Here is a 27,674-nt window from a genome sequence, read left to right on the forward strand (position 1 = left end):
ACGGATATTGAGAATTCTTAAGTAAGATTAATATTCATTAATCGATATTATATCTCATCATTCTAATTTATAATAACTTTTTTATGTTAGAAAGATTTACTTTTAACAATTATAGATTAAAGAAGATATTTTATAAAACGCTCTCAATATATAATCTCAATATAAAATAAATAAAATATTTTAAAAGATAAAGAATATGGCATGAGAACCACTGAATTGACACAAAGCGTCACCAAGAACTTGAATTTTAACTCTCACGAAGAACAACGATATTACTCGTTCTTTATCTCGTACATTCTGCGCATATAAGAATTACAGTACGGATGACGTAACGTAATATATAGATCTGCAGATAACGATATATAAGGTGTTTCAGAAAAAAGGTGCATAGATAAATCTACTCCAAACAATTCGCATTTATCTTTCATAATAAAAAAATTTTAAACTAAAAGTATATTTCAATTTAAATTTAGTAAATATATTATTAAAAATTGATATAATTTACAATTAATTTATGTACTAATTTCCTCAAAACAGTTTAATTAAACATTTTTAGTTTAATTAAATATTTTAGATAAACAATATAATTAAATATTTTAAATAAAGATTTTTTATATTTTAATTAAATATTTTATTATACAAATACCACAATTGCAGTTAAAAGAAATTAAACACATGGAAATTATTTTTCTGGCAAGAAATTAAACAATTTATTCCAATAAAGGAATATTAGAGTGATATGTACTTTTAAAACACCCTATATAGCTTCGTAACCACTTGTGAACCGGTCGGGCTTGATGAGATTCATTTGATCTGCACCAGTCAGTCAATAAACAGAGGTTTACATCAGTAGGCAAATTCGTCGATTTGTGTCTGTAAAGAAGTAGTGCTAATTGATCTAATCAAATTTCTACATCTGATAAATTTATTTTCAATTAAACCGGTCATGAAATTATAAATATTAAAAAATTTTTCAGATTTCTGAACAAAATCATGTCCACGGACGTGCGAGGTATTACATTATCTGGAGTTGAATTAGCCAAGTAAGTGGTATTAATTTATTTCACGCAAGTATAATTATATTGCAAAAGAAAAAGATTGTTCATTTGTTCATAATTTATCATTCAATAACAGTGTTTGAAACAATGACATAGCAATTTAACGAGATATGTCATGAACAAACTCTGACATTGATAACGATAAAATTAAATATTTACAAAGTTTATTAATCAGAATATAAAAATATATAAAAATAATGTATGGAATAATATGTGCAGAATGTTTTAAAACGAATAATAATGTATATGTATACAGTAACATGTGTCTTTATGAGGTTATGGCATTTTAAATATGTGAATACATATTTCATATATATAATAAAATACAAAAATAAAAATAATAAAACAATAAACCCAATATTAAAATTCTACATATATATTTTTGTTATTTCTATATTTAAAATATATATATAAGTATAAAAAAAAAATGCCCGCGAAATTCAAATGTTTTTAAATTGAGATTTTAATTACATGCAATTATATTTCTTCCTTGCAATAAATAATTACAGTCGATTCAATCATAAGATAAAGTTAATTTAAAATAAATTCTCCCCACAAGATAAATAATAAACATGATATAAAATTTCATAAAAACCTTTATATATTGTTAAACTTTATGAAAATATGTAATCTAAATTTTTTTAAGAATACCTTTCTCTCTAATATTTTATAAAAATAGGCAATTACATGAATTTATTTAACATTAGGTTTATCTAACAAACACGCGTAATAAAACTTTATAGAAAAATTCGAGAAGGCCTAGTCAAAGATGTGAGCGTCTTAAAAGAAAGATTACCTGATTTCGCACCGGGTCTGGCTATCGTCCAGGTAGGCACGAGAGAAGATTCAAACGTCTACATAAAGATGAAAATAAATGCGGCCCGCGAAATAGGTATCAATGTTCAACGTTGTCAACTGCCTAACACCACAACGGAAATAGAGCTCATCAACAAAGTTACCAAACTGAATAATGATCCAAATATTCACGGAATTATTGTGCAAATGCCACTTGATAGCGTTAATGCAATCAATTCTCATTTAATCACCGATTTAGTATTGCCAAATAAAGACGTTGATGGGTAAGTATATAACTATTACTTAAAATAGTATTTATTTTTTTATCTTTAGAATACCTCTAAAATATGTTTTTTCTTAAAAAAAAATCTTATTTTAATAATAACAATGAAAAAAAGATTACATAAAAATTTGCAGACAAATGCATGACTATTTGAAAGACACCTTGTAGCTTATAAAAATGACATTAAAAATTCAAAATTATTATAAATATGAAAGTTAATATTTTCTCTCAATATATGGTTTGATTACTAATCTGAATTTCATTAGTTACGATTTTAAATAAAATTAATCCCGCATTGTGCAAAAATAATGAATTTTAATTAATACTGAAAAAATAGTATTAAAAAATATTTCAACTTTAATATAACATGATATCTTTAAATTATAAATAATTATTAATTTATCATCATTGACAATCTTGTTCATATATGTAATACATTTGTTACGAAAGCGTGATATCGAAGGAGTTTTGTAACATATTGACTCTGGTGATAAATAAGAGAGGAAACACACAGAAATATATGCCCTTTGACATACCACTTTGATAGCGAGATGCATAGAAGTCAATTTAAATAAATATATTCTGATTTAGAGATTTATAATTAAAATAAGAAATAATATTGTAAATTGTAATAATTTTCACCAAAATCTTTTTTCTATCAATTCGATATTCTCTTCACAAACCGTAGTATATGTGTGTGTGTGTGTGTGTGTGTGTAAAATTTTCTATATAAATATATAAATAAAATTTTATTCATCCAAATATATGATTGTTCAATATTACAGATTAAATACTATTAATGAAGGACGAGTTGCGATTGGTGATATGTCTGGATTTCTGCCATGTACTCCAAACGGCTGTATCGAGTTAATCAAAAGGTTTGCTATCTCAGTAAAGTAATTTAATATTATGCAACGTAAGAAGTTTCTTTCATTATGTAGCTACGCGTTAAACTAAGAAATCAACTTTTAGGAGCGGCGTGCCTATTGCTGGTGCTACAGCCGTTGTTTTAGGAAGGAGCAAAATCGTTGGTACTCCTGTTGCTGAACTACTAAAATGGCATAATGCTACTGTAACAGTCTGCCACTCAAAAACAAAGAATCTCTCTGATGTCGTAAGCAATCATTCAATCATTCATTACAATTTTTTTCTTAATACTTGTAAAGTAAAATAAAATAAATAACTGTATTAATATAAGACTTGTATTATTTTTTAAAAACTGTTTTAGGTCCGTCAAGCTGATATCTTAGTAGTTGGTATAGGACAAGCCGAATTAGTTAAGGGTAATTGGATTAAACCGGGTGCCGTTGTCATCGATTGTGGCATCAATTCTATACCAGGTACGAAACTTCATTATTTATGCGACATATTTGATAAATTAATCAAATTCAAGTTTATCAATGAATCTATTATTAAAATTTATCTTGGAAAATTCTGTGTGAAAATGTCTTAAATAATTTTTCAACACCGATGTATCAATCGTTTTTCATAAGAAAAATTGTAACATTTGCAATTCACTATTTTTAAACTAAAAAAATAAAACACATCGCGATAATAGTACAACAAACAAGGCAAAATATTCATTACAGTTTTTCTTACAAATTCTTTAAAATTAATGTTATCATGTACATATATTATATAATTTATTATGTAATTTAAATATTATAAGTCAATAAATATTTTCATTTTTCCAGCATGTAAGACTTGTAAGTACGAGCTGTAAACACGTTTGCGTTTGTATTATATATTGACGTTATCACCCTTTCTCTACTTCTGTTTTTCCTAATCTCTCATTTCGAAGAAGACATTGCTATATCCATAGACTTCTAATTATGAAGCAAAAAAATACAAAACCATAGTCGATTATTTAGTTTAAGTTCAGTCACATCCGAGTACGTGCGTCATGAACAACGCGTTAGTTTCTGATAATGTAAGCGCGTAAAACATTTATCTCCCAAAATGAGGCAATACACATGAATTAATTTATTATCAAATAGGTATATTATATTATAATTTTAGTTAATTATAATTTTATTTTAAAATAAACTCTCTTTTATTATATTTAAAATAATTTAACAAACAACTTTGAAACAACAAATATAATCGAAACATTTGCAAGACCAATAAATATCATTAAAACGTTAAGGGCGTTTCAGATCCTACAAAGAAAAGCGGACAACGTTTGGTAGGCGACGTGGCATATCAAGAAGCCGCTAAAGTAGCTTCGTATATTACACCAGTACCAGGCGGTGTTGGACCAATGACAGTAGCTATGTTGATGAAAAATACTGTGATATCCGCGCAAAGATCGGCGGAAAAACTCCTTAACAATCAATGGAAATTGCGAGCTCTTAAATTGTCTCCTGTGAAACCTGTACCAAGCGACATCGACATCTCCAGAAGTCAGGAGCCGAAATCGATCATTACACTAGCTGAAGAAATCGGACTACTATCGAACGAATTTAGTCCTTACGGCAGCAAGAAAGCTAAGATTGGTCTCAACGTACTGCAACGACTAAAGAATCAAAAAAATGGAAAATATGTCGTGGTAGCGGGTATCACACCAACGCCATTTGGTGAAGGAAAAAGCACAACCTCCGTCGGATTAGTGCAAGCACTAACGGCACACAGAGGCCAAAATTCTTTCGTTACTCTTAGACAACCTAGCCAAGGACCTACATTCGGCGTTAAAGGAGGAGCTGCTGGAGGAGGATATTCACAGGTATGTGATAGAGAAATTTCTTCAGATAACGATACCATCAATATTTATGAAGACATAGTCATTGTTTATTGGTTCAACTAACATCGATTTTGTTATAGGTAATACCTATGGAGGAATTCAATCTTCACCTAACTGGGGATATTCATGCTGTTTCTATCGCAAATAATCTTATGGCTGCTCAAATTGATGCACGATATTTCCACGAGTCCACTCAGAGTGATAAAGCCCTATATGATCGACTGGTACCAGCTATTAAAGGTGTCAGGAAGTTCTCGAAAATTCAGCTAAGACGATTGGAAAAACTTGGCATCACAAAAACTGATCCGAATTCGTTAACAGAAGAAGAACAACGTAGATTTGCAAGACTTGACATTGATCCAAATAACATTATATGGCCGCGAGGTGCGATCTTATAGAATTTAGGAATGATATATTTGCGAAAAAGATATAGAAATTTGCAATATCTTTTCTGTTATGCAGTGGTGGATATTAACGATCGATTTTTACGGAAGATCACCATTGGTCAGAGCCCAACCGAGAAAGGCAAGACAAGAGAAGCCTCATTCTGTATTTCTGTTGGATCTGAAATAATGGCCATCATTGCATTATCAACTAATGCCGAAGATATGAAGAGGAGGCTTGGTAATATCGTTGTTGGATTTAGCAAAAGCGGCGAGCCTTTAACCGCTGAAGATTTCGTTAGTATAATTATTTGAAATTATATACAAAAAAAATTATCTAAACTATTCATTCAATATTATTATTTATATGAAGTAATGATTATTTTCGTTATCTATTTTGTTAATTATTTTAATGATTTAAATGAATTAAAGTATAATCATGTTCGACTACATTTAGATATAAATGAACCGTTCACAATAATCTTTGCATCACCATAAATTCAACAAAAACAATTTCCTGCTTGTTTAAATATCTACTTAATCCTCAGGGTATGACAGGAGCAATGGCGATTTTGCTAAAAGATGCTATAGAACCAACACTTATGCAATCACTAGAAGGTACACCGGTAATAGTACACGCTGGACCATTCGCCAATATAGCCCACGGTTGTTCATCCATTATCGGTGACGCTATTGCCCTAAAATTAGTCGGACCGAAAGGCATTGTAGTAACAGAAGCCGGATTTGGATCAGATATTGGCATGGAAAAGTTCTTTGACATCAAGTGTCGTGCTTCCGGATACGTACCGAATGCTGTCGTACTTGTGGCGACTATCCGAGCATTGAAGATGCACGGTGGTGGACCGCCGGTAATGACCGGGGCGCCGTTGAAAAAAGAATATGTCGAAGAAAATGTTGAACTTGTTAAAAAAGGCTTACCAAATCTACAAAAACACATCAGCAATGGTTTGAAATATGGCGTGCCTGTAGTGGTTGCGATCAATTCTCACAGGTGACTTTTCTTACAAATAAATAATAGTGAAAGCTGAATCCGCAATCATAAGAATGCTAATCTTGAATGTATATTTGTTTCGTATGAAATTTTTACGTAAACCTTAATTTACTAAGTTACCAATTTATTTCACGAACTAAAAGCCTTAAAGAACGAATGTTTTATAATAGTTTTAAGAATTTTGTCTACAAGCTAATTATATATGATATTTGAATTAATCGGTTACAGATTAGTATATTTACATTAATCTTTCAGTACCGATACTCGAGCGGAGCTAGAACTCGTTAAGCAAGCAGCCTTGGAAAGCGGTGCAACTAATGCAGTAATATGTACTCATTGGGCCGAAGGTGGAGCTGGTGCTACAGCTCTTGCAGATGCAGTAATAGCCGCTACCGAAAAAAATAGTAATTTCAAACTGTTATACAATCTTGAGGATAGCATCGAGGTTAAAATTAATAAGATCGCCAAAGAAATTTATGGTGCTGGCCAAGTCGTTCTCGCGGAAAAGGTGAATAAATATTTTCATCCCATATGTGTAAATTATCGCTAGAAAGTATTACCAATATTATTAAAAATATCTGAAATTATAATATATATTCTAATATAAAGTAATTTCATTAATATTTTTATGTATTTGTATCGATGATCGCACAATTTTCTCTTAACAATATATTTGTCATATAAGAACTCTAATATGCTATGTTAAGCAGAACTGACATTTTATATACTACCATAATATGATTATTACAATATATAAACTTCTATCATTTATTATAGGTGCAGAAAAAGATAGAACAGTATAATAAGTTAGGATATAACAAATTGCCGATATGTATGGCAAAAACATCGAATTCGTTAACTGGAGATCCAGCAATTAAAGGTGCACCAACTGGTTTCACCCTTGATATTACAGATATATTCGTTTCAACAGGCGCCGGATTTATTGTTCCTATGGTAGGAGAGGTGAGTGATTTCTCAACTGTGCAATTAATAAAAAATATCTGCTAGGTAATTTTTACATTATTTCATGATTTCATTATACATATATTTCAGATTATGATGATGCCAGGACTTTCAACTAGACCAAGTATTTACGATATGGATTGGAATACCGAAACAAATGAAATAGAAGGCCTATTTTAAATTTAGTATCTATTTTATAACTGAATTAAATGTATATTTTTTAACGAATATTTTCGTAATATATATACATTAATAACTCCTCAGAAAGTTTATATATCAATATAATCGTTAATAAACTTTTTTGTACTCAAAAAGCTTACATTCTTTATTATTTATGTACAGTATGATATACATTCTATTAAAATAAATATATTGTATATATATTACAAGTATACCATTTCAACAAATTTGTAACATTGATAAAAAAGTGCGAATTATTACAAGTTTTAATACACTGTGTTTATACATATTTATTTCACCTTCATAATAGCGCGCAATTTTGCGGATCGCGATCTCGGATTTGTTTTAATTTCTTCAGCAGTAGGTGTCAAAACATGCTTGTGCATCATTTTCCATGGTATTTGTGTCAATCTTTCAAATTCGTCCTTATCAAATGTTTTACCGTAATTCGCATATTTTAATGCCACGGCATTAGCTACATTATCAGTTATGTTTCCAGAAATATGTCTTTTGACTATAGTATCTTCGAGCGAGTGAAATGAGATCGTTATTAAAAGACCGGATAATTTCAAATATACTTGTGCAAGAAGTATACCGTAATTGATTTCATTTAATTCATTATTGACAAAAATCCTAAGTGCTTGAAATGTTTTTGTAGCACTGTGTGAAAATCTGCCAAGGCTATCTTTTCTGATTTCACCATCTAAAGTGGATTCGATTAGCTGAGCTAATTCTTTTGTCGTCTCTAATTTTCTAAACATGTATCTAGCATCAATAATAGCATGTGCAATTTTTTTAGCTCGTTTTTCTTGTCCATAAATTTTTATGATACGAGCTAAATCTTCTTCTGTTGCTTTTTCCAACACATCTGCAGCAGTAACTTGTGATGGACATCGAAGTCCGTCCATTCTCATATCTAATGGACCATCTTTTGATAAAGAAAAACCTCTATTTGCTGTATCAAATTGCATTGATGAACAACCAAAATCGAACAAAATACCATCTATACTATTTTCTTTAACATTGTGTGGTTTAAGTAGTTGCGGTAATTCAGAAAATTTACCCAACAAAGGAATTATTTGTCCTGGATATTTCTGTGATAAGTGTTTTGCATATTCGTATGATAAAGGATCTCTATCTAACGCAAATATTTTTATATCAGGTGAATGTTCTAATAATTTGATGGCATGTCCACCAGCACCAAATGTCATATCTATATATACTTTGCCTGGCGATGGAACCATGTAAGTCAATACTTCTTGTACCATAACAGGTACATGAAGATCTTTGTTAGAGCAGACATCATACTTAAGACTATATTGCCTCACATTAATTAAACATAGCAAATTACTTTTTGTTAACAATGCATGTATTCTACCGATAAAATGCCTATTCCTACCAAATTTATTTGCAAAGTATGCAAACTTAAACGTCATCATTTCTTCTATTTTTTATTGACCAATAAATCCTCCTAAATATTCCCTTATCTTCTTCTATCAAAGACTTTCGTACTTCTGGAGTTAACGCCAAATTACAGATCTCCCTGTTTAATCCACTTGCAGTACTTAACAAAGAGCGTTTATAAAGTTGTCCATAATAATTCGATGAAATCCTTTTTAAGCTTGAATAATATCGATTACACTGTTCGGGATTCGGTTGATAAGCAGCGTCACCCTTTGAAAACGCAACTCTCAATTGGTCACGAATGTGCTGTCCCAAGTCGCTAAAAATCATCAAATCAAGTAGATAGATAATAGAAAAAATTTTAACATACCGCAAAAGTTAATAATGTAGTAAATTATATGTTTTCTTCATAAATAATCAAAAACTACATGTAATGAGTTGCTCTAACCTAACTAATGATACATATTTTAGAAACATTTATACATTGACAGAAACTCGCGTTAATAACCATTGCATTCAAAATAATAACATATACGATATTTTGCCTAGCGTTATATCGTAATAATTACCTGCCAACTTTGCTCTTATCCAACGGCCACGATTCCAAAAGTTTCATAAAGTTTTTATAACTTCCAGCCATGACGGGATCAGAGAGAAACCTAACCTGATTTTATCTGAGAGTGGCCATCCCAAAGTCTGTTCTTTTTATAGCTGAAGTTCTTGAATCTTTCTCTTTTTCTCTCCCAACGTGGAGAAGGAAGATGAAGAACCGTGCAAGTTCAACTAAAAAGAACAGACCTCTGATTGTTTCCATATGACGCTTCAAAGATTTCGTACACTAGCGACACCACCATCTATTTTATAAAATAATGCAAACTACATATCATATTGTATTATCGACACTACTGATAAAATTGCAGCAGTCGATAAATTAACATCAGAGTTAATTCTAGAGTACATCCATTTTTGATTTGGGAACTAGCTAGTTTATGCACTGACGATAAAATTCATAACGCGATTTAATCTCGAAAAAAAAATAATTTTTATAGCAACTTAATATATTTAAAAATACATTTTAATTATATTTAAAAAAATACAGACTTGTTTTATTTAACATACCTTTTAATTCAGTTTTATAAGTTCTGAAGCCTTGTATTTATGATACTAAAATTCGGTCCAAATTCTTGAATCCTGCAGGAATATGTAGTCAATTAACATACAGTTTTTATAAAAGAACAGCAATTTGATTGGTTATACATTTCTTGGTCCTAGAATTTGAACAGAGTTCTAGTATCGTAGGGATACAAGAAGGCAGGCCATCACCACTGAACTTGACTGTGATTGGTCCATTTCTAATTTATGACTTATGATTTGTGACTTACGGCTTAGGGCCTTAGCAGAAAGGTGACTTATAATCTTAAGACAGTTCTTGTGCATTACTAAAGTCATGAGACTTAAGTCATAGAACACTGTCTTAAGATATAAGTCACCTATCTGCTAAGGCCCTTATTGTAGAAGGCCCATGATGGCCTTTACTGCGACGTCTTGCTTCATCCGCTACTACTACTGCCCATTGTAGACCACGCATTACATATTCTGTAAAATTTCAAATATTAAAGCGCATTCTAACGGACCAAAATATCTATTATTTGTGAAAATTAAATATCGATTAAAATAAATAGATGGTAACTATTAAAAAGATTGTATATGAAAGAATAATCAAACTTATAAAATAAATAAACAATCAATCTTAAATGACGCAAAATTTTAAATTAATAAAATATTAATTGTTTGTAGGTTTATCGAAATTTACAAATCAATAGTTGAATTTGTCCTAATTTTCAACATCAGGGTGGCGTCACATGGAGTGAAAATTGCAACGGAACGGAACAACGGAACACGGGACTAATATTAGGGCTGCGCAAAATGGAGGAACAGATATTAGATATTAAAATATTAACCTATCAATTACCAGTTACACTGGAATACACGATTCTGATAGGTTAATATTTTAATATCTAATATCTGTTCCTCCATTGTGCGTAGCCCTGATGTGATTACATTACAGCCACCACAAATATCTCGTTGCTTTCGTCAGGGCCTCTTTCACCAACGCCGATTAACTTAATCGACGATTAGTCCATTGGAATTGACCAATCGCATTTATCATTTAGTTTTGACGACAGACGCGATTGGTCAATTCCAATGGTCTAATCGTCGATTAAGTTAATCGGCGTTGGTGAAAGAAGGCTCTCAGTGACGCCACGATTTTACCAGGTGACGCTGCTTTTCAATGCACATGAAATAGTAGCTTAAGGAAATGTGGGGATATCATAGATTAGGTATACCATAGATAACCAAAAGATATCTATGGTAAACTAAAATATCACGTGATCAAATTTGACGAATAGCAAACTAACGATATTCTAGTATGTTCTAGAAATCTATGGCTTGAATATGCTAGAGTCATAGATATCAGAGAAGTGCAACCGATGTTCCGCGTCCTGATTAGCTGACTGTCAGCCAATCATGATATTCATTCAGTGTTATTAAAATGGCTGACTAATAGACGATTGGTGGATTTCATATTTCGTCTGCAAACGACGCCATTTTTAATACTTTTCTTAGTAATTTTGCGATACTGACTTAAGCCGGTTGCGCTTCTCTGATATCTAGGACTCTAAATACGCCATATTACATTAAATTATCGTTGGCATTTCTGCAAGTTGATTATCGATTAATTTAGGAAGTCAGTTCGTGGAAGATTCTTAACCTATATTATCGTTGATTATTTCAGCATTTTTAAGAAAAGGATAGGTCGTGTAAAAGGATAATAATTCAAATATCACGCATGCGATTTTATTTACCAGAATATTTTATGTGTGGCATCTGTAATATTTAAAACGGTATGTTTTAAACCTGATTGAAGTGTTATGATACATCATATTTGGTTCACTTGCACCTTGATATTAGTGTCCGTTTCGACTAATATATACATATTAACTTTAATTTCTCGGTTCAACTATTTCTTTATTTTTTCTAATTTTTAGAATTAGAAAAAGATAAAGAGTTGAGAGAGAACCAAAATTAAATTACATTAATGGTACATAAATCACTTTACCAAGAATTATGTTTCTTTGTGTTGCTTGTACTTTTTGCACTCAGCTTCTTTGCTTTCTTGAATGTCCAAATGTGTATTCCTTTTTACTTAGATTTAATTATCAAAATTTACAAAATAAATATAAAAAGAAAAGACACACAGGAATAACAAGTACTGTTAGTTCCACTTTTATCAATATGTACTGCTTTTAGTAATTAATGGGAAATCCAGTAAAGGTTAAAGCATTTGTTATTGTATGTTAGTTTATATGTTTATCAATATAAAGCAAAAACATTCAGCTTGGCTTGTAGCCTTTTCTTTTATATTTATTGATTTTTTTAAATTTTTGAACCTTTATATCTGCATGTGTGATCATTTCTTACAAAATTTTTATAAAATTTATATAAAATTCTTAAATCTTTTTTTTCTTTTACTAGGTCACTTTCTCAAAAAGATCCATTGATATCAATATGAGGATGTAGCATCTTTTTCAAAAATAAAAATTATTTTTGAAAACATTAAGAAGTCTTTATATAATTTATAGAAATGTCTCAAATGAAATGTGATACCTGCCGTCTTTGCGGTATTAAATTTGAGTTCGAACATTTAAAATATATCTTTAATGAAACAACTGATTTAGTACAGATAATAAATGAAACTTTACCAATTAAGGTATGTGTGCTAATTAATTTATACTATTAAATAAGTACATTACTATATGTTCAATTGTTTACAGGTTTCACAAGATGACTGTTTTAAATATATATGTTTAGACTGTTATGATAAAGTTATCAATCATCATACCTTTGTTCAAAATATATTAGCACACTCGAAGAAAACAGAAACAAAAACTGACTCTGTCTTTGAAATCAACAAAAATGAGAAATTTGAAGATGTGATTTATAAGTTACACAATGACATGATATATCCCTGTCCAAATTGCAATAAAAACTTAATAATCTTAATAAACAGCAATTCTTCAGATAATAATCATGCATTTGATGTTTCATTAGTTCTTGTGAATCCAATAGAACAATTGCAAGAAAATAATCAAATATCTGATGATACAGAGGAGTTTAACATATGTACATGGAAATCACGGGCATTAGATAAGTTATATAAAGTATCATTGAATCATGATATTGTTAATGAGAATACAACAAGTGATAATAAACGAAACATCAATAGGAAACTTAGAAGCTTGCAAAAAGATACTAAGGATACAGCTAACGTTATACCACATAATATTGATACATCATGTGAACTAAAAACTGGTGAAAAGAGAAAGAGTCAACAAAGTATTTCTACAAAAACATTTGTTAGTCCTGCTAAGATACAGAAAGTAGAAGTAAAATTAGATAAAATGGAACAAAATTACAATCATGAATTAGATAGTGATTACAGTACATTAAGTGTAGCTGACTTAATAACATTTCGATCGGTAGACAATGAATGTCTTAGTGAGGAAATAAAAAATAAAGGCAATAATCTTATTAAATCTCAAATAATTTGGAAAAAATTAAATGCAAAAGAACAAGATGAATCCAATGGTAATTATGATAGATCAAATATGACTGACTTGATAATATTTCAGCCAGAAAACGATAATGTGGAATCTGTCTGTGATGATAAAGGAATTAAAGATAACAATGTAATAGACATGACGAAAATGGAAGAATGTGTTAACGAAAATGATACAAATGACATCAACATTTCAAAAAATAATGCAAAACAAGTATGTAATTTGTGTGGAGCTTGGTATATCTTACAAGATAAATATGAGTTTCACATGGAGAGACACAAATTAAATAAAATAGATAAATACGTTTGTACAAAATGCGATAAAGAAACTAAAAATGAAAATTTGTTGTGGTGTCACTATCTCAACCATCACAAGAACTCAAACGAATTCCTCTGCTTAAAATGTAAAAAAGTATTTGTTAAAAGATCAAATTTAGTTGCGCATCAGAAAATATGCAAACTCTCTGATCACGAAGCAGTATTAAATGTTGAAGCAAATATAAATAATAATAAGAAGCAAAAATGCAAAATCTGCAAAAAATTGATAAAAAATGTAGATCGTAATGCTATTGACAATCAAAGAAAATGTGCCTCTTGTAAAGAAAAAAGACAACCGCAGCGAAAATATTATTGTTCGGAGTGCAATAAAAACTTCATGCGTCAGGAGAGACTTGAGTTCCATAGGATGCGACATAATGAGAACATGAACGAGTTTATCTGCAGCACATGCGGGAGAGAATTCAGTGGGGAAAATTCTTTGTACGAACACTTTATCTTTGTGCATAAGAGATTTAGACCACATATTTGTGAAATATGTGGTAAGTCATTTCAGCTGAAGATACGATTGAAAGAACATCATCGAACACATACTGGTGAGATGCCATATCAATGTGAAATATGTGGCCTGCGATGTAGAACTACACATGCATTGGCATTTCACAAGAAATCTCATTTCTCCAATCGCCACACTTGCGAGATATGTGGCAAATCGTTTCTTAAGAAGCAGAATTGGAATGAACATCTAGAGAAACACTGGAAAAAAGACAAGAAAATATCACTTTCGCAAATATTTACATGTCCTGTATGCAACGATGATTTGCCAACCTACCGCATGTTAAGAACTCATATGATTACAAATCATAAGCTCGACCATCAAGATCCCTTAATAATTAATCAAAAACCATTATATGAATGCAACAAGTGTCAAGAAAAATTCAGACATCAAATGTCTCTCAAGTCACACAAGGACAGGGTGCACGAAGGCAAAACGGTACCTCTTTTATTTCAGTGTGATATATGCGAAATTACATTCAAATCCAAACGAGTGTTAATAAAGCATATTCGGAACGAGCATGATGAGAACAAGCATAAACAATATAAAAAAAAATTCAGAAATAAAGAAGATCTTGATCATCACGTTTCACTACACAATAGTAAGAAGTTTGCATGTGAGTATTGTAACAAGTTCTTCGAGCAAAAGGATGACAGGGACTTACATCACCATGAACACACAAACATTTACCAGTGCGGAGATTGCAACGAATCATTCAATAGTTCTGCTAGCCTCTTAAATCATCGCAAAAAGATGCACCAATCCGAGAATCCAGAATACAAAATTAAATGCGACAATGTACAACAAATTAAAATTCATTTGGACGAATCTCAATGAAAATTTAAGTAAATTAGATTCCAAGTAATGTAGTAAAAATATAAGTGATAGTTATACCCGATATATCCTATTGTATAAAATAATATATAGATGTATTGCTTGATATATATATATGTTATATATTTGATGTTACATTAATATGCATTTTTAATACACATACACACACATATATATATATATATATAGCATAATTCTTAATTGCACGTAGCTGCATCAAATAAAAATATTCTTATTTGATCTAATCTATTCTTTAACTCTTAATGATAGTGCCGTTGCGTAGATTTTATAACCGACTGTTAAGAGTTAAAGAAAAGAGACCTAAATAATATTAATAGTTTTGTTTATATGTACATTTACGTGTAATATATGATTTTTTTTTATAGTATCAGAATTATTAATATTTTTGTATATTTAATATTATCTTTACATTTATTTTAAAAATAATTGAATTACATTTTCATTATAATACTTATCAATGTACTTATAAACAAATAAATTTCAATAATAGAGGAATGATTGAGAAATTTTGTACAAAATTTGTAATTTTTAGAAAATGAAAAAAACAGAAACTACATACAAAAAGAAAAACTATATACTTGACATAGAAAATAACAATATGTCAATCAGTAGGTTATCTTTGTTAAACAAAATTGCTATGAACAATTGTTAAAAATGTTAAACAAATGCATTTTGTTTGTTTCGAGTTAAACAACATAATGCAAAAAAATTTTAAATATATTTGTAGGATAAAAATTTATTTAAAAAAATGCTTTCTAAACATCTCACAATCAGAATAGCTTTATAATCTGTAACTACAAAAATGAAATTTTGAGCAAAACTTATTTGAAAGTCTGTTCCTCAAATATGTATACTCTTATAGATGGATGTAAGATTGACATTGTATCATTTATTGATTCAATCATTTAACTCAAATTACTAATTTTAGGCTGCACGTTAATCACTACTGTAAATCATTATTTAATAAACATTAATTAAAATAATACAATTTTTAATTGAAGAGATAAAAGCAATAGTGATGTAAGTTACTATTTTAAATCCATCAATTTGAAGTCATTGATACAGTCTACTGAAGTATGTTGAAAAAATCTCGAAATCATGATTAAGTCACTTACACTATTATGGCTTTTAACTTTACAATAATTTAACTTTATACAATTATTATGTTTTTTATTTTTCAAAATATTATGTTACTAATATTTGTACGTTACATGGATATATTAATGTAGTAACATACAAAATATATTAATGATATTAACATCATAATCTCCTAAAAATAAAAGAATACATATAAATTGTGAGCTGAACATGTATTTGAAATACTTTTATTTGAAAAATAGTTTGTGTAAGACAAATGTATTTTGTATTTCAAATACTAAGACTGATAATACATTTTACTTCAATTCCACAAAAAAAAAAACAGAACTTTAAATTTTTTTTATTTTAAGTACAAAATATTCAATACTTTCATGTGTTCCGCTGAAATACTAGTATTGCAAAAATTGCGTTTTAAATAACAATATTGAAATACATGCTCAGCTCTGGATATATCATACAAATCTTTGTATGTTTGCATCACGCAACATCATCGAAATGACAAAGCAACATGATCGTCTTCATTCAAATTTAAATGGCTACTACCGTGCGCGCGACACGCAGAAATTTAAATGGACGCAGCAATGTAAAAATCAGGTGGTCGCCCGTGCGGATCCAAAGACGACCGTACAATCAAGACAGATTTTTCAACCGCTACGGCAAAATATCTATCTTAGAATCGCGAAATAATTGATGCATCGTGGCACGATGCACGTGGATTCCAAAAGAATTTCGAAAAAAATGCTCAAGGTTCATCGAGTCACGTGTGTCGTTTGTCGAAAGCCCAACGAGTGGAAAAAAAAAAAAAGACACGCGACGGGACTACTTTCTCGCGGAGGGATATCGACGAGAGGTTCGTCTCAACGAGTCGATATTCGAACGGTTCGCCAAGTCAAACCGATCGTTTTTCTGTCGCGCACGAGGACAGGCACGGCGTGACTTTTCACGCCGATCCATTGAGGTAGCTCGCCAAGATGGGCGATTTTCCACGAGGTTCACCGTTGCGGAATTGGCGAAATTTTCGCGTAGGCAAGAGGGTTGCATGTGGAGTGCACACAAGCGCACATCTCGATTCGCGACGACCGAGGCCGTTCATTGGCCGAAAACTCAAGGTGGAACGAGCGATTCGCGGGCGCGCACTCATACTGCCATGCGATCGCAAGTATCTACACGCTGATACGAGCCACGGTACTGTATTCCGATGCAGAATCGTCGCGACTCGTCGCGGAACCCGGTGCTTCTTTGAAGAAAAAAAAAAATTGCATTCCTCCCCTTTTTCTGTTTTTATCAACCGCGATCGCACTCTGATACGAATTTTTATTAAAAATAAAAACAATTACGTTGCGTATAGATGCAGAAATTATAGAAAGGAAATGTCAATCGACGTTTGGTTTATTAGGATTTCCTGTCCGTTTTATTAAAAATTCATAAATCGAGTAAAAAATATCTATATCAAGAATTGTCCAATAAAAGTTTCCGAACAGAAGTTGCATTCTTCATAGATGACCGCAGAGGTGACGATTTGAGCTTTCCACTTTCACGAGACGTTGAATGTCGGCGCGGCGGGTCGTGTAAAGGTTGGGGCATCCGAGATGCCTTGATACGGACATGGTTACCGGGTACAGCAGGCAGGCAGGCAGGGCGCGGGCTACGAGCAGAGGGGGACTCGTGAGTTCGCACGCATATACCGGCGACGTAGATTGGCGCACGGCCAACAGCGAATTCGTTCGCCGGCTCCCAACAAGAACGCGTCGTCGCCGACATATACAGCGTGAGCGCCAACCTAACCGAGGGGGAGCATACCTATAGATATAACCGCTATTAATCCTACGGTCGTGGGCGAGTCGGTTCGTGAAAATGGCCGGGGAAAAGCGCAGCAAGGATCAGGACGAGATCTCACTCGCGAAGACGGTACTCGTCGACATCGAAGGCACCACCACGAGCATCAGCTTCGTGAAGGTAAAGGGCCACAAAGGCGAAGGGAACGGAACGCGCGACAATGCAAATGTTCGAGATCAGAGCATGCCGGGGTCATCTCGTGTCGCGCACCATTCCGGGGAGCGGCCTCGCCGCGCGTATCCCAACATTTATTCTGCGAGCAGTGCCGGCGTTTTTTTCCCCTTTGACCGTACGAGCGCGTGTGTGCGATCCCTTTCTGCCCTTTTCCCATCCCTGGAAGTCATCGGGATCCCGACGAGGAGCTCTCGCCTCTTCGTTCTCGTCTAGCGTACGTACGCGATCGAATTCCACGCACAGCGGGTTATTGTCCTCGCGTCGGGGCGGTGTGCCGGCTCGAATCGCGAGTTTTCGGTCGACCGTAAGTCGCCGCCGCCGCCGTGTGAGACGGAAAAGAGAAGGCATTTTGAGCTAAGAGAGTATCTGTTCCGAGTTTTCGGCCGAAAAGGGCGAATTCACAGCTCTCGCTAATGACAGACGGCCGAAGGGTCGTAAGAATACCGTTTAAAAACAAATGCCATGATCTTTTTATAGACGTCAGTCGCATTGATACATGCAGTATGTATACATATATGTACATATATATATATACATATACTGTATATACATATATATATTGACGCGGCGCGCCGAGACGCCGCGGAACGCCGTCGGGAAACAACGGGACACGCGCATGATTTTTCCCGGTGAACGTTTTGCGCCGGCGACGGCGCTTGATCTTATATGAACGCGGCTTATTTCTCTTGCAGGAGACTCTCTTTCCCTATGTGCGTCAGAATCTAAAAGACTACATTGAGACGAAGTGGGAGAATGAGGAGTTCAAGCAAGATTACGAAAAGTTAAAGGAACAGGTAAATATACGGAATTTTTATCAGTCGAAGGAGTAGAAAATTAACAAAAATTTGATAGGATGAAAAAAGTAGGAGGAGGTTTGTCTTTGAAATTGTGAGAGGAATTTGTATATTATTGTATCAAAGTGTTGTATATATTTTTATTTTTTTTTTTACATGTTACTCAACATTTTTAATAAAAAATGAAACGATGTGGAATAATTTTTATTTATGATGTAAAAGAAAAAAAAATGGAATGACTTATTGTACAGTTTTAGAGTAAGCTCTTTTGTTTGACAATAAAGCATAAAATGTATATTGAACAATACATTCAATTAGCAATTAAGTTAATAATATAATTGAAAATAAGAATCTTCGACTAAAATAACTATCTTGCTACAAATAATGAATAAGAGATGAGTAAGTTTATAAGGTCTCATTACAATAAATTATTAAATAATTGTTATTTTTTATTCTTATAAGATAACAGAATTTTTAATGAATAACAAGCATCTATATCCTTTATTCCTTTTTCCTTATCATCTTTTTAATGTTGAAAACTATCTTTTTCAGCCTATGATACGAATATAATTTCTTTAATTTGTATAAAATTAATCCTTTATGTTTAATATATTAAATTCTATAGATATATTATTTTTTTATATTTTTTATCTCCCATGTACATTTCATGACATATACATTTCTTTAATCTTTACACTAGGCATAGATAATTATATTTATTTTAAGAATGTGTATCGAGAGCACATTTTAAAGTAAATTTTATAAAAAAATTCATTTTTTTAAATATTCATTTTTAATAATTCTTTATTACTTTTTATCAATTCTATATCACTTACCAATGGTTTAATAATACGCTTTTATAGGCAAAAAAGGACGAAGAAGCAAAATTAGAAGGCTTTGTTGCAATTACTGGTGACAAACCCGAAGACGAGAAAGATTCACTTTTGAAAAATGTTTTGTGGCAAATGGATAACGATCGTAAGACAGCTGCATTAAAGCAACTGCAAGGACATATGTGGCGTGAAGCATATAAAACAGGCACAGTCAAAGGACAGTAAGTGATTCTATCTTATTGTTGCTCTGATTTGTTTCCATCTGTATTAGATAATTTTATTAATCCTATATGCATAATCTATATAATTTCTATATGCTCATTTACATCGAATATTAGCGAGCCTATATAAATAGTATTACATAATTATAAAAATTTAAAAATGCTCATGATATATAATACGTATATAAAAGATTATGTAATATACAATTATCGTAAACAGTGAGATGAATAGTAGTATTTGGGCTCACTTCAATCATATCTTATTTATATTCATTCTTTACACATAAGATTTCTTATTTATAAATGCATAAAGTCTATAATGCTTTTTATTGCATTTTTAATTTTATATTTTAACTTGTGAATGTTCTGCATTCTGGAGATGTTAGATGTATTGAAAACTATTTTTTTCTTCAACAGCTATTATTATGAAAAAAATTTGAAAAAATCTATTGTAATTCTCTAGAATAGTATTCGCAAATTAAATTTCATTACAAAAGCTATTGCTATTTGATAAAAAATTATTATAAAATTTGATCAAGAAAATAAAATTTAATTTAGTTTTAATATTAAGCTTCAAAAGAATACCTCTTGTTTAGCATTTATGAAGATGTTCCTAAAGCGATTGAATCATGGACAAACAGTGGTCGAAAGATATATGTCTATTCAAGTGGCAGTGTCGAAGCACAGAAGCTTCTTTTTGAATATTCTGTACATGGTGATTTGCTTAAGGTATTCCGCAATAATACATTATACTATAATATTCTATCAAATATGAATTCTTGAAATACTTGTTTGTATGAACTGTAATATTTTGTCCCTTGTTTTTTTTTTTAGTATTTCAACGGTTTCTTTGATACAGAAGTAGGTGCAAAGCAAGAAAATGACAGCTATAAAAATATATTAAGTAAAATCGGTGAAAAACCTTCCAATGTTGTTTTTCTTACCGATGTTGTAAAAGGTTCGTACATTTTCTTTCTTTCTAAATAAAAGAATAAATGTGAGAAATATTTAATTATTAAAAAGAGATTTTTATATTTGGATGATAATTGCAAATATCTTTTCTTTGCTTATTCTTTTTTTTCTTTAATTAGAAGCCGCAGCTGCCAAGGAAGCAGGTTTATCAACAGTGATTGTAGTACGTGAGGGTAATGCTCCACTAACTGATGAAGAAAATGTTACATATACAACTATTAAGTCCTTTTTGGATTTGACATTTCAAACGTCAACAAAACGGCAGAAAATAGAAACAACAGATGACAAAATTGATAAAGGTACAGCTGATGTCAGTGAGCCGATGGACACTTCCGAAGATGTAGAAATGCCCAATGTCAGTGATAAAAAAATTGAAAAAAAAGATGCAAAAGAAGTAACTGAATCAATAGAAACAGAATGTGCCAAGGACAAGCCATCAGAAAATACTTCAATTTCATTAGGGCAAGTGGAAGAATCAGCGGTAGATAAAAAAGATCTTTCAAATACTGAACAGGAGATAACAGAATCTAATGTCAAATCCAAGGAAAACACAAATGAGGATTCAGGTTCCTCTGAAAAGGCAAAAAGTGCCGCGAAAGATGATGTTGCCACACTAGCCACAAAAGACAATGATAAAGACATTGCAGAGAAGACTGAAAAAAAATTAGATACAACTGCAACTGAAATTACTACTGCAGCCGACGATTCCATGGACGTATCCGTACCAGAGCCTGCATCAAAGTCTGAGACGACTATCGCGTCTTCCGAGAAAAAGATCGAAGATTCCACAGATGTTACAAAAGATATACAAGCTGAAGGTGTCGATAAAACTGAAACGATTAAAAGTGATGAAAAGGCAGATAACATTGCATCACAATCACAAACTTGTGACAAAAATATAACAAACAAATCCGAAGAATGCTTGACAGCGAAAAAAGATGAAGTAAAAGAAGAATCAAAGATTATTTCAGATACACCTGAAAGCGAGAATATTTTAGCAAAGAGCGAACAGGAAGTAACAAAAATGGAGACAGATGTCACAGAAAATGGGGAGACAGAAACAACTACGGAAAAAACTACGGTATCGGAAACGGTAACACAAAAGGAAGAAACAGTTACGGATGTAAGGAAAGAAGCAGCTGTATCAGAAGTATCTGCAGAGAAGAGTTTGGAAATAATTACAGAATCTGAAAAATCCAATGAAAAGGCTCAAGGAATGAAAACTGAGACTACTGATGCTGATAAATGCGAGACTGAAACTACGCAACAGGAGACAATAAAAGAAGAGGAGTCAGTGAAAGAAGAGAATGTAGTGGATACAAAGGACAAAAATACGGTAGATTCGGAAAAGCAAAAACTCAATGGAACCACACAAAACGGAAATACGGATGTGCCAGTGTTGGATGATAAATTACATAGTAACGGACTGAATGAAGGGCCATCGAAGGAGACAACGAACGAAGACGCGGCAGCGCAAAACGGTGAGCCTGAGAGTTTGTCGGAAAGTAGTGCGGAATCTATAAAAGTTAAAAAAGTCGTCGATTCCGCCGTAGCCGACGGTGCCGGAGAACCCGATGTTGTTCCTCCTGTAGTTGTAGCGGCGACGTCTTAACTTTGTTCTTATACAGTTTAAGGAGCCCTTCATGCATAACCCCAATCCATAAGTACTTATTCGCAGGTATAAACTGATATTAATTGATCCCATGTATACTTTATGTAAATCGTACTACGTAACGCGCTACTTTAAGATGCAATTCGTAAAACTATCGTTTGTTTTGGCGGCTCTATAACGAAAGAAAATAGAAAAATAGTATAGTACGGAAAGACGCTTCAAATTTTCTTAATTATTTAGATATCTACAGCTACACAGTTATTTCACTTGACGATGACTAATATATATTTCTGTTTATATGGTATCATTAATGTTTTATGTTAATTTGATTATATATACTGCTTTTCTATATATTACGAAAGTTGGGTTTTATCGTTAATTCTTTCATGTATGATTTTTCGATTACTATAAAAATTTTTACAAAAATGACGAACTGTTAAAGTTGTAAAACTCTTTTAGTTGTAATTCGCACGTGATCGATCTAGAAGTAATCAAACGTCATCCGCTGTAATCAATTATTATGTATTCTTGAGGGGCTTTTTTAAAATATTTCTCTACGCGACATGTCTGACATCTTTTTTATACCGCCTAAACGAAACAACTACGCCTATACATGAAAACTGATAGGATAAGTAATTTCAAATAGAGTTGCAGTATATTAAAATATCGATTGTATCTGTGCCAAATGAATTTCACAAATTGAAACCTTTGTTTCTTTATTTTATCATTTTAGTGTTCTCTTTCTCTTCTCTTCGATAATTTTATAAATGATATTAGAAGATCTGGTCGATGTTTTATTTTACTGCTGCAACCGTGAAACTGACTAAGAATTATTTTAAGACTGTATTGGTATTGTCTTTTACAGTTGCTGTCTTGTAGATTATATCATAGATCTTCGTTGCGCACAGCATATTTAACTTTGTGAATTGATAAATAATGCATTTTAAGTCTAAATATTTGTAGATACATCGCACAGTAAGCTTCACCCAATTGCGTTAGTTTTGTTCGCGTTTTTTTTTTTTTTTATATAAGATGATAAAAAATTGTTTAATATTAGGACTTTTTATATCGATACGCTTTCTTCCATCGTTTTGTCTGCCTAACATGGTCCGCGTAATGTAATTTTTGTAGTGATTGTTACAATGCAGAACCGTTATGTTCATTTAAGTCAATCTCACAACATTTGTCAAGGAATATAAAAAAGTGTATTTTAGCTTTTATATTTTACAATTTTGCGATTTAATTCGTAAGCTATTCAGTCTTAGAGGCAAATGGCTCTATATGGTTACTTATATAAACTGATCTAGTAATTATAATTTAAAAGTCATGTAGCCAATTGGATACATTCTCTTCTATGTTTAATTATATAATTTAGATGCATTTGCGGAAAAGCATATCGATTCGTAGATTTACTCTGTCATTCCTATAAATTAATACTTTTTGTTACAGTCTACACACACGTGCAGAATGCATTTATATTATCGCTTTACAGTTAATCTATTAGCAAATTTAATTACCTATATTACTCCGCACTAAAATATTTTAAAAGCTGCTATACATAAAAATATCCAAGAGCAAGTCCCGATTCCGAATTAAAAATGAAATATATATATATATATATATGCGTTTTAATTGATAATATTCAATATATATTATATACATTATGTTTTATGTATAGTAGTGTTTTTTTTAATATACTTTTGTGTGAAATCGCTATAGAATAGATAAATAAACGACGGTAAAGATGCTGTGTATCAGATAGCTATTTAGATTATAGATGCAAAGCGATAATGTAGATATATTGTATGTAGACTATTGCTCATTTGTGATGCTCAACATGATTTTAAAACCTGTATGGAATCAATATTAGAAAATAATAATAGCAGTTAAAGTGAGATCGTGCTTTCGGCAGAAAATGGATTACTATTACTTTTACTGTTATTTGTTACGTCCATTCCTATTAAATTGACTGTGATTTATTGATAGACATAGGTTGCTCGAAACGATATTATCAATACGCGAAAACGATCGTCTTTGTCGAGTGATATTCTATTGCGATTATTTTTATTCAGATTTAGTGTGTCCGCGTCTAGTCGAAATCAGTCAGAAGTGGCGGAGACTTCTATAGATCGATAGACGATTTCGCATTGTTTGCTTTACATTACGTTCGCCGACTATGCTAGGAGACGCGATGAGACGAAAGAAACGCGATGAGTCTCATACGTCTACGATAGTGCGACAGAAGCGAACACAGAACCAGTACGAGAGTAAACACTTGATATTTTACGGTATATTTTACTCTTGACAGACCTCGCATATTTTATTTATAAGTCGTCTTCTCGAAGGGATATAAATGTTTCGATACTTGCGACAGATTGTATTATTTTGGTCATTATGAGTGCGGATCACTTGACGCTAAAAATGCTTCGAAACTTTGATTGACCAATCAAAAGAATTGTATTAATTGATCAATTGAAAAATGCTTCGAAGTATTTGTAGTATTAAGTCGACCGTAGCCTATATCACTTGTCTCGAAGTAATCAAGACAAAAACGAACTCATGTTTTCTATTATGTTCACTGAGGCACCAATAGTTTAAAATCAGTGATCGAAGCATTTTTTATATGCATAATGGCACGGATAAATGACTTAATCACTTATCTATACCATTGAATATATACGCGTTTTAATAACGATTTTTAAATTGATGTAACGAGAATGACAGGTGTTAAGTCCTATGATCGCATTAATTGACTAAGAGCCAATTTCACCAACTTGATTAACCCTAATCGGTGTTTAACTATCAACCATAATTGATCAATTCTACTAAACAGCAAATGCGATTGGTTAGTTACACGATCGATTAAATAATTGGCGTTGGTGAAACCAGCCCTAAGAAATCAAATAACGGAAAAAAATTGCAGGATATAAGTTTTTCAAATTCTTCCTATTTATCGACTGATTATTATACATGAAAGCCAAAAAACTGCCATGATTTATAGAACAGAAGCTCGAAGGTGAGATGACGATGTGCTCGAGGTTCTTCTCGGCTGACTTTCACGACATCACTTGAATCATCACTTCCATATCATTCATACTACTGTTTTGCGTCAATAGTCGAAGAGGCCAAAACGCACATCTTGATCGCATGTTCAGCATCACGCTCAATTCTCAACTACATTATGTATGACGATCGTGTCGACATTACGACGTTTTACTAACATACATACAAAATGATTTTTCGATATTTGCATATGTTGCTAATTGAAAAAAAATTTACTTACATTTAACTTACAATCTTAGAATGTAAGCTGAAAGATTGAATATAAATCTTTTTTAATTAGGCCTCTATAAAAATTTATTAAAATCCGTACGTTGAATGTATTAATCCTAATAATGACTAATTCGGGATATTCCGGAATTGATATATTCAAAAATGATTATATCAAGCCTATATAATTTTTACTTTGTAAAACTGAAAACGATAAAAAACGAGTGACAGAAATTTAGATAAAATTTTTTAATTAAATTTTGTAATTTATATAATTTTAACTTCAACAAATACCTTAATAATTAAATCTCGAATTAGAATCTTGCTTAAGTTATCTTATTAATCTTGAACTTATAATAATAATAATATACAAAATTTTATTTACGTACATATATTGTGTAATTTTGAAGTTAAACTCACAATATATGTACAAATTTATTTGTAATATATTATTATATAATTTTCAACGTATAGGTAATTTTATAAGATCTCTAAGTTCCTGATTTTGTTTTTCTTTTGGAAATAGAAAATGACATCATAAAAAATGCCAAATTTAAATAAAATATCTAAAATTGTATTTCTTTTTAAATACTCTTTGTTATAAACGTGAATACTACTACATATTTATTATTATATTTTCCCTATTTTCTAAGTTTTTTTAAACAATTTTAAGACAAAGATCCAAACGTATTCAACATAGTTAAAACTCCTGTAAAAAAACTATGAATGAGCAAAATCTAATGTAACACTGCCTCGTTGTTTATTATACGAAAATTACTCGATTAAAATTCATATCAATCTCTGTATTACTATCCCGATTATAATTCGTTCTAAGACGACACGTGCAACAAGATTCAGTAGTTTTGTGATTTAGCGATAGATTACTAATTGTGACCCTGACGAAAAATAGAAACAAAAAGATCCTGTAACATCACGCCTTTAGGATTGTAATTCACGGGAAACTGCCGTCTTTCCAAAGCGTTAAAATGATACGAGCGAAACGATCGAACAAAAAATCTAACATAGGACTTAAACAAGAGTAACCTTACCATATTCATTAGCGATATTATTGTTTGTAATTCATTGGCTATATTATCTGTAATACATCAATATAATTGTAAGAGAGACGTAAGGACTTCATCAATACTTTCTAACATTTAAGGATAGATATCCCCACGGGGGAAAGAGTGGAAGTCAAATATAAAAAAAAATTTGTAAGTTAAAATTAAAAAAATTTTTCTTCGTCACAAATTCATATTTTTTTTATATATATTTAATATTAATTTATTATTAACTTTTTAAACATTAATGTGTACATGTATAACAACTTAAACATGTGTGCATTAAAACAAGAATAATTTTTGCCATCTGTACAATTTGAATAACAAATATAATATAGTATCTAAATACTTTTGATTATTAAATCTGAAACTGAGAAAATTTGTAATTTACAATGTTTGTACCATTGTATACTAGCTAAAATATTTTATAGATATTTTTTAAGATTTTGTGATTTTTTTATTTAATATTTTATGTACCTTAAAACATTAACGTAATAATCATTTCTAAAAGCAAAGAATATGAAATATCTTTTTTTTTATAACTTAAAATATTCTTGAACTCGGCTTATATTTGATTTCCACTTCTCAATTGTTCCTATGAACCCGTCGCATTTCCTAGTATCTTCTTTTTCATCTCATTTATGTTTTCGACAAATACACTTTATGTTCTTCCCCCG

General features: G+C 31.5%; 4 protein-coding genes across 5 annotated transcripts; 3 read left to right on the forward strand and 1 right to left on the reverse strand.

Annotated features, from left to right (window-relative positions):
• Nucleotides 1–834: 834 nt before the first annotated feature.
• Nucleotides 835–7,414, forward strand: pug (pug C-1-tetrahydrofolate synthase, cytoplasmic). Of its 2 annotated transcripts, XM_018543106.1 has the most exons (12): nt 835–1,043; nt 1,802–2,137; nt 2,922–3,014; nt 3,109–3,250; nt 3,365–3,476; nt 4,293–4,858; nt 4,957–5,260; nt 5,339–5,556; nt 5,808–6,271; nt 6,527–6,779; nt 7,049–7,234; nt 7,325–7,414. In XM_018543106.1, exons 1-12 carry the CDS (start codon nt 994–996, stop codon nt 7,412–7,414), a joined length of 2,814 nt encoding a protein of 937 aa, XP_018398608.1. In that variant the 5' UTR covers nt 835–993. The 2 variants fall into 2 exon arrangements, with proteins under 2 accessions (XP_018398608.1, XP_018398609.1); XM_018543107.1 differs by lacking the exon at nt 835–1,043 and having other exon boundaries at nt 2,059–2,137; nt 3,095–3,250.
• Nucleotides 7,415–7,667: 253 nt separating this feature from the next.
• LOC108776449 (probable methyltransferase-like protein 15 homolog) lies at nt 7,668–9,481 on the reverse strand. Its single transcript, XM_018543062.1, has 2 exons — nt 9,388–9,481; nt 7,668–9,137 (listed from the first exon to the last, which is right to left on the reverse strand). Exon 2 carries the CDS (start codon nt 8,851–8,853, stop codon nt 7,705–7,707), a length of 1,149 nt encoding a protein of 382 aa, XP_018398564.1. The 5' UTR covers nt 8,854–9,137; nt 9,388–9,481; the 3' UTR covers nt 7,668–7,704.
• Nucleotides 9,482–12,464: 2,983 nt separating this feature from the next.
• On the forward strand, nt 12,465–15,108 carry LOC108776380 (zinc finger protein 615). Its single transcript, XM_018542978.1, has 2 exons — nt 12,465–12,590; nt 12,655–15,108. The coding sequence occupies exons 1-2, from the start codon at nt 12,465–12,467 to the stop codon at nt 15,106–15,108; spliced, it is 2,580 nt and encodes an 859-aa protein (XP_018398480.1).
• A 2,826-nt stretch (nt 15,109–17,934) lies between these two features.
• Nucleotides 17,935–22,908, forward strand: Enoph (enolase-phosphatase E1). The gene is made up of 6 exons (XM_018543029.1): nt 17,935–18,180; nt 18,927–19,028; nt 19,892–20,082; nt 20,679–20,811; nt 20,917–21,040; nt 21,174–22,908. The coding sequence occupies exons 1-6, from the start codon at nt 18,079–18,081 to the stop codon at nt 22,664–22,666; spliced, it is 2,145 nt and encodes a 714-aa protein (XP_018398531.1). The 5' UTR covers nt 17,935–18,078; the 3' UTR covers nt 22,667–22,908.
• The last annotated feature ends 4,766 nt before the right edge of the window (nt 22,909–27,674 follow it).

This window comes from Cyphomyrmex costatus, unplaced genomic scaffold, assembly GCF_001594065.2.
Source record: "Cyphomyrmex costatus isolate MS0001 unplaced genomic scaffold, Ccosl1.0 scaffold36, whole genome shotgun sequence".
NCBI classification, from domain to species: Eukaryota; Metazoa; Arthropoda; class Insecta; order Hymenoptera; family Formicidae; genus Cyphomyrmex; species Cyphomyrmex costatus.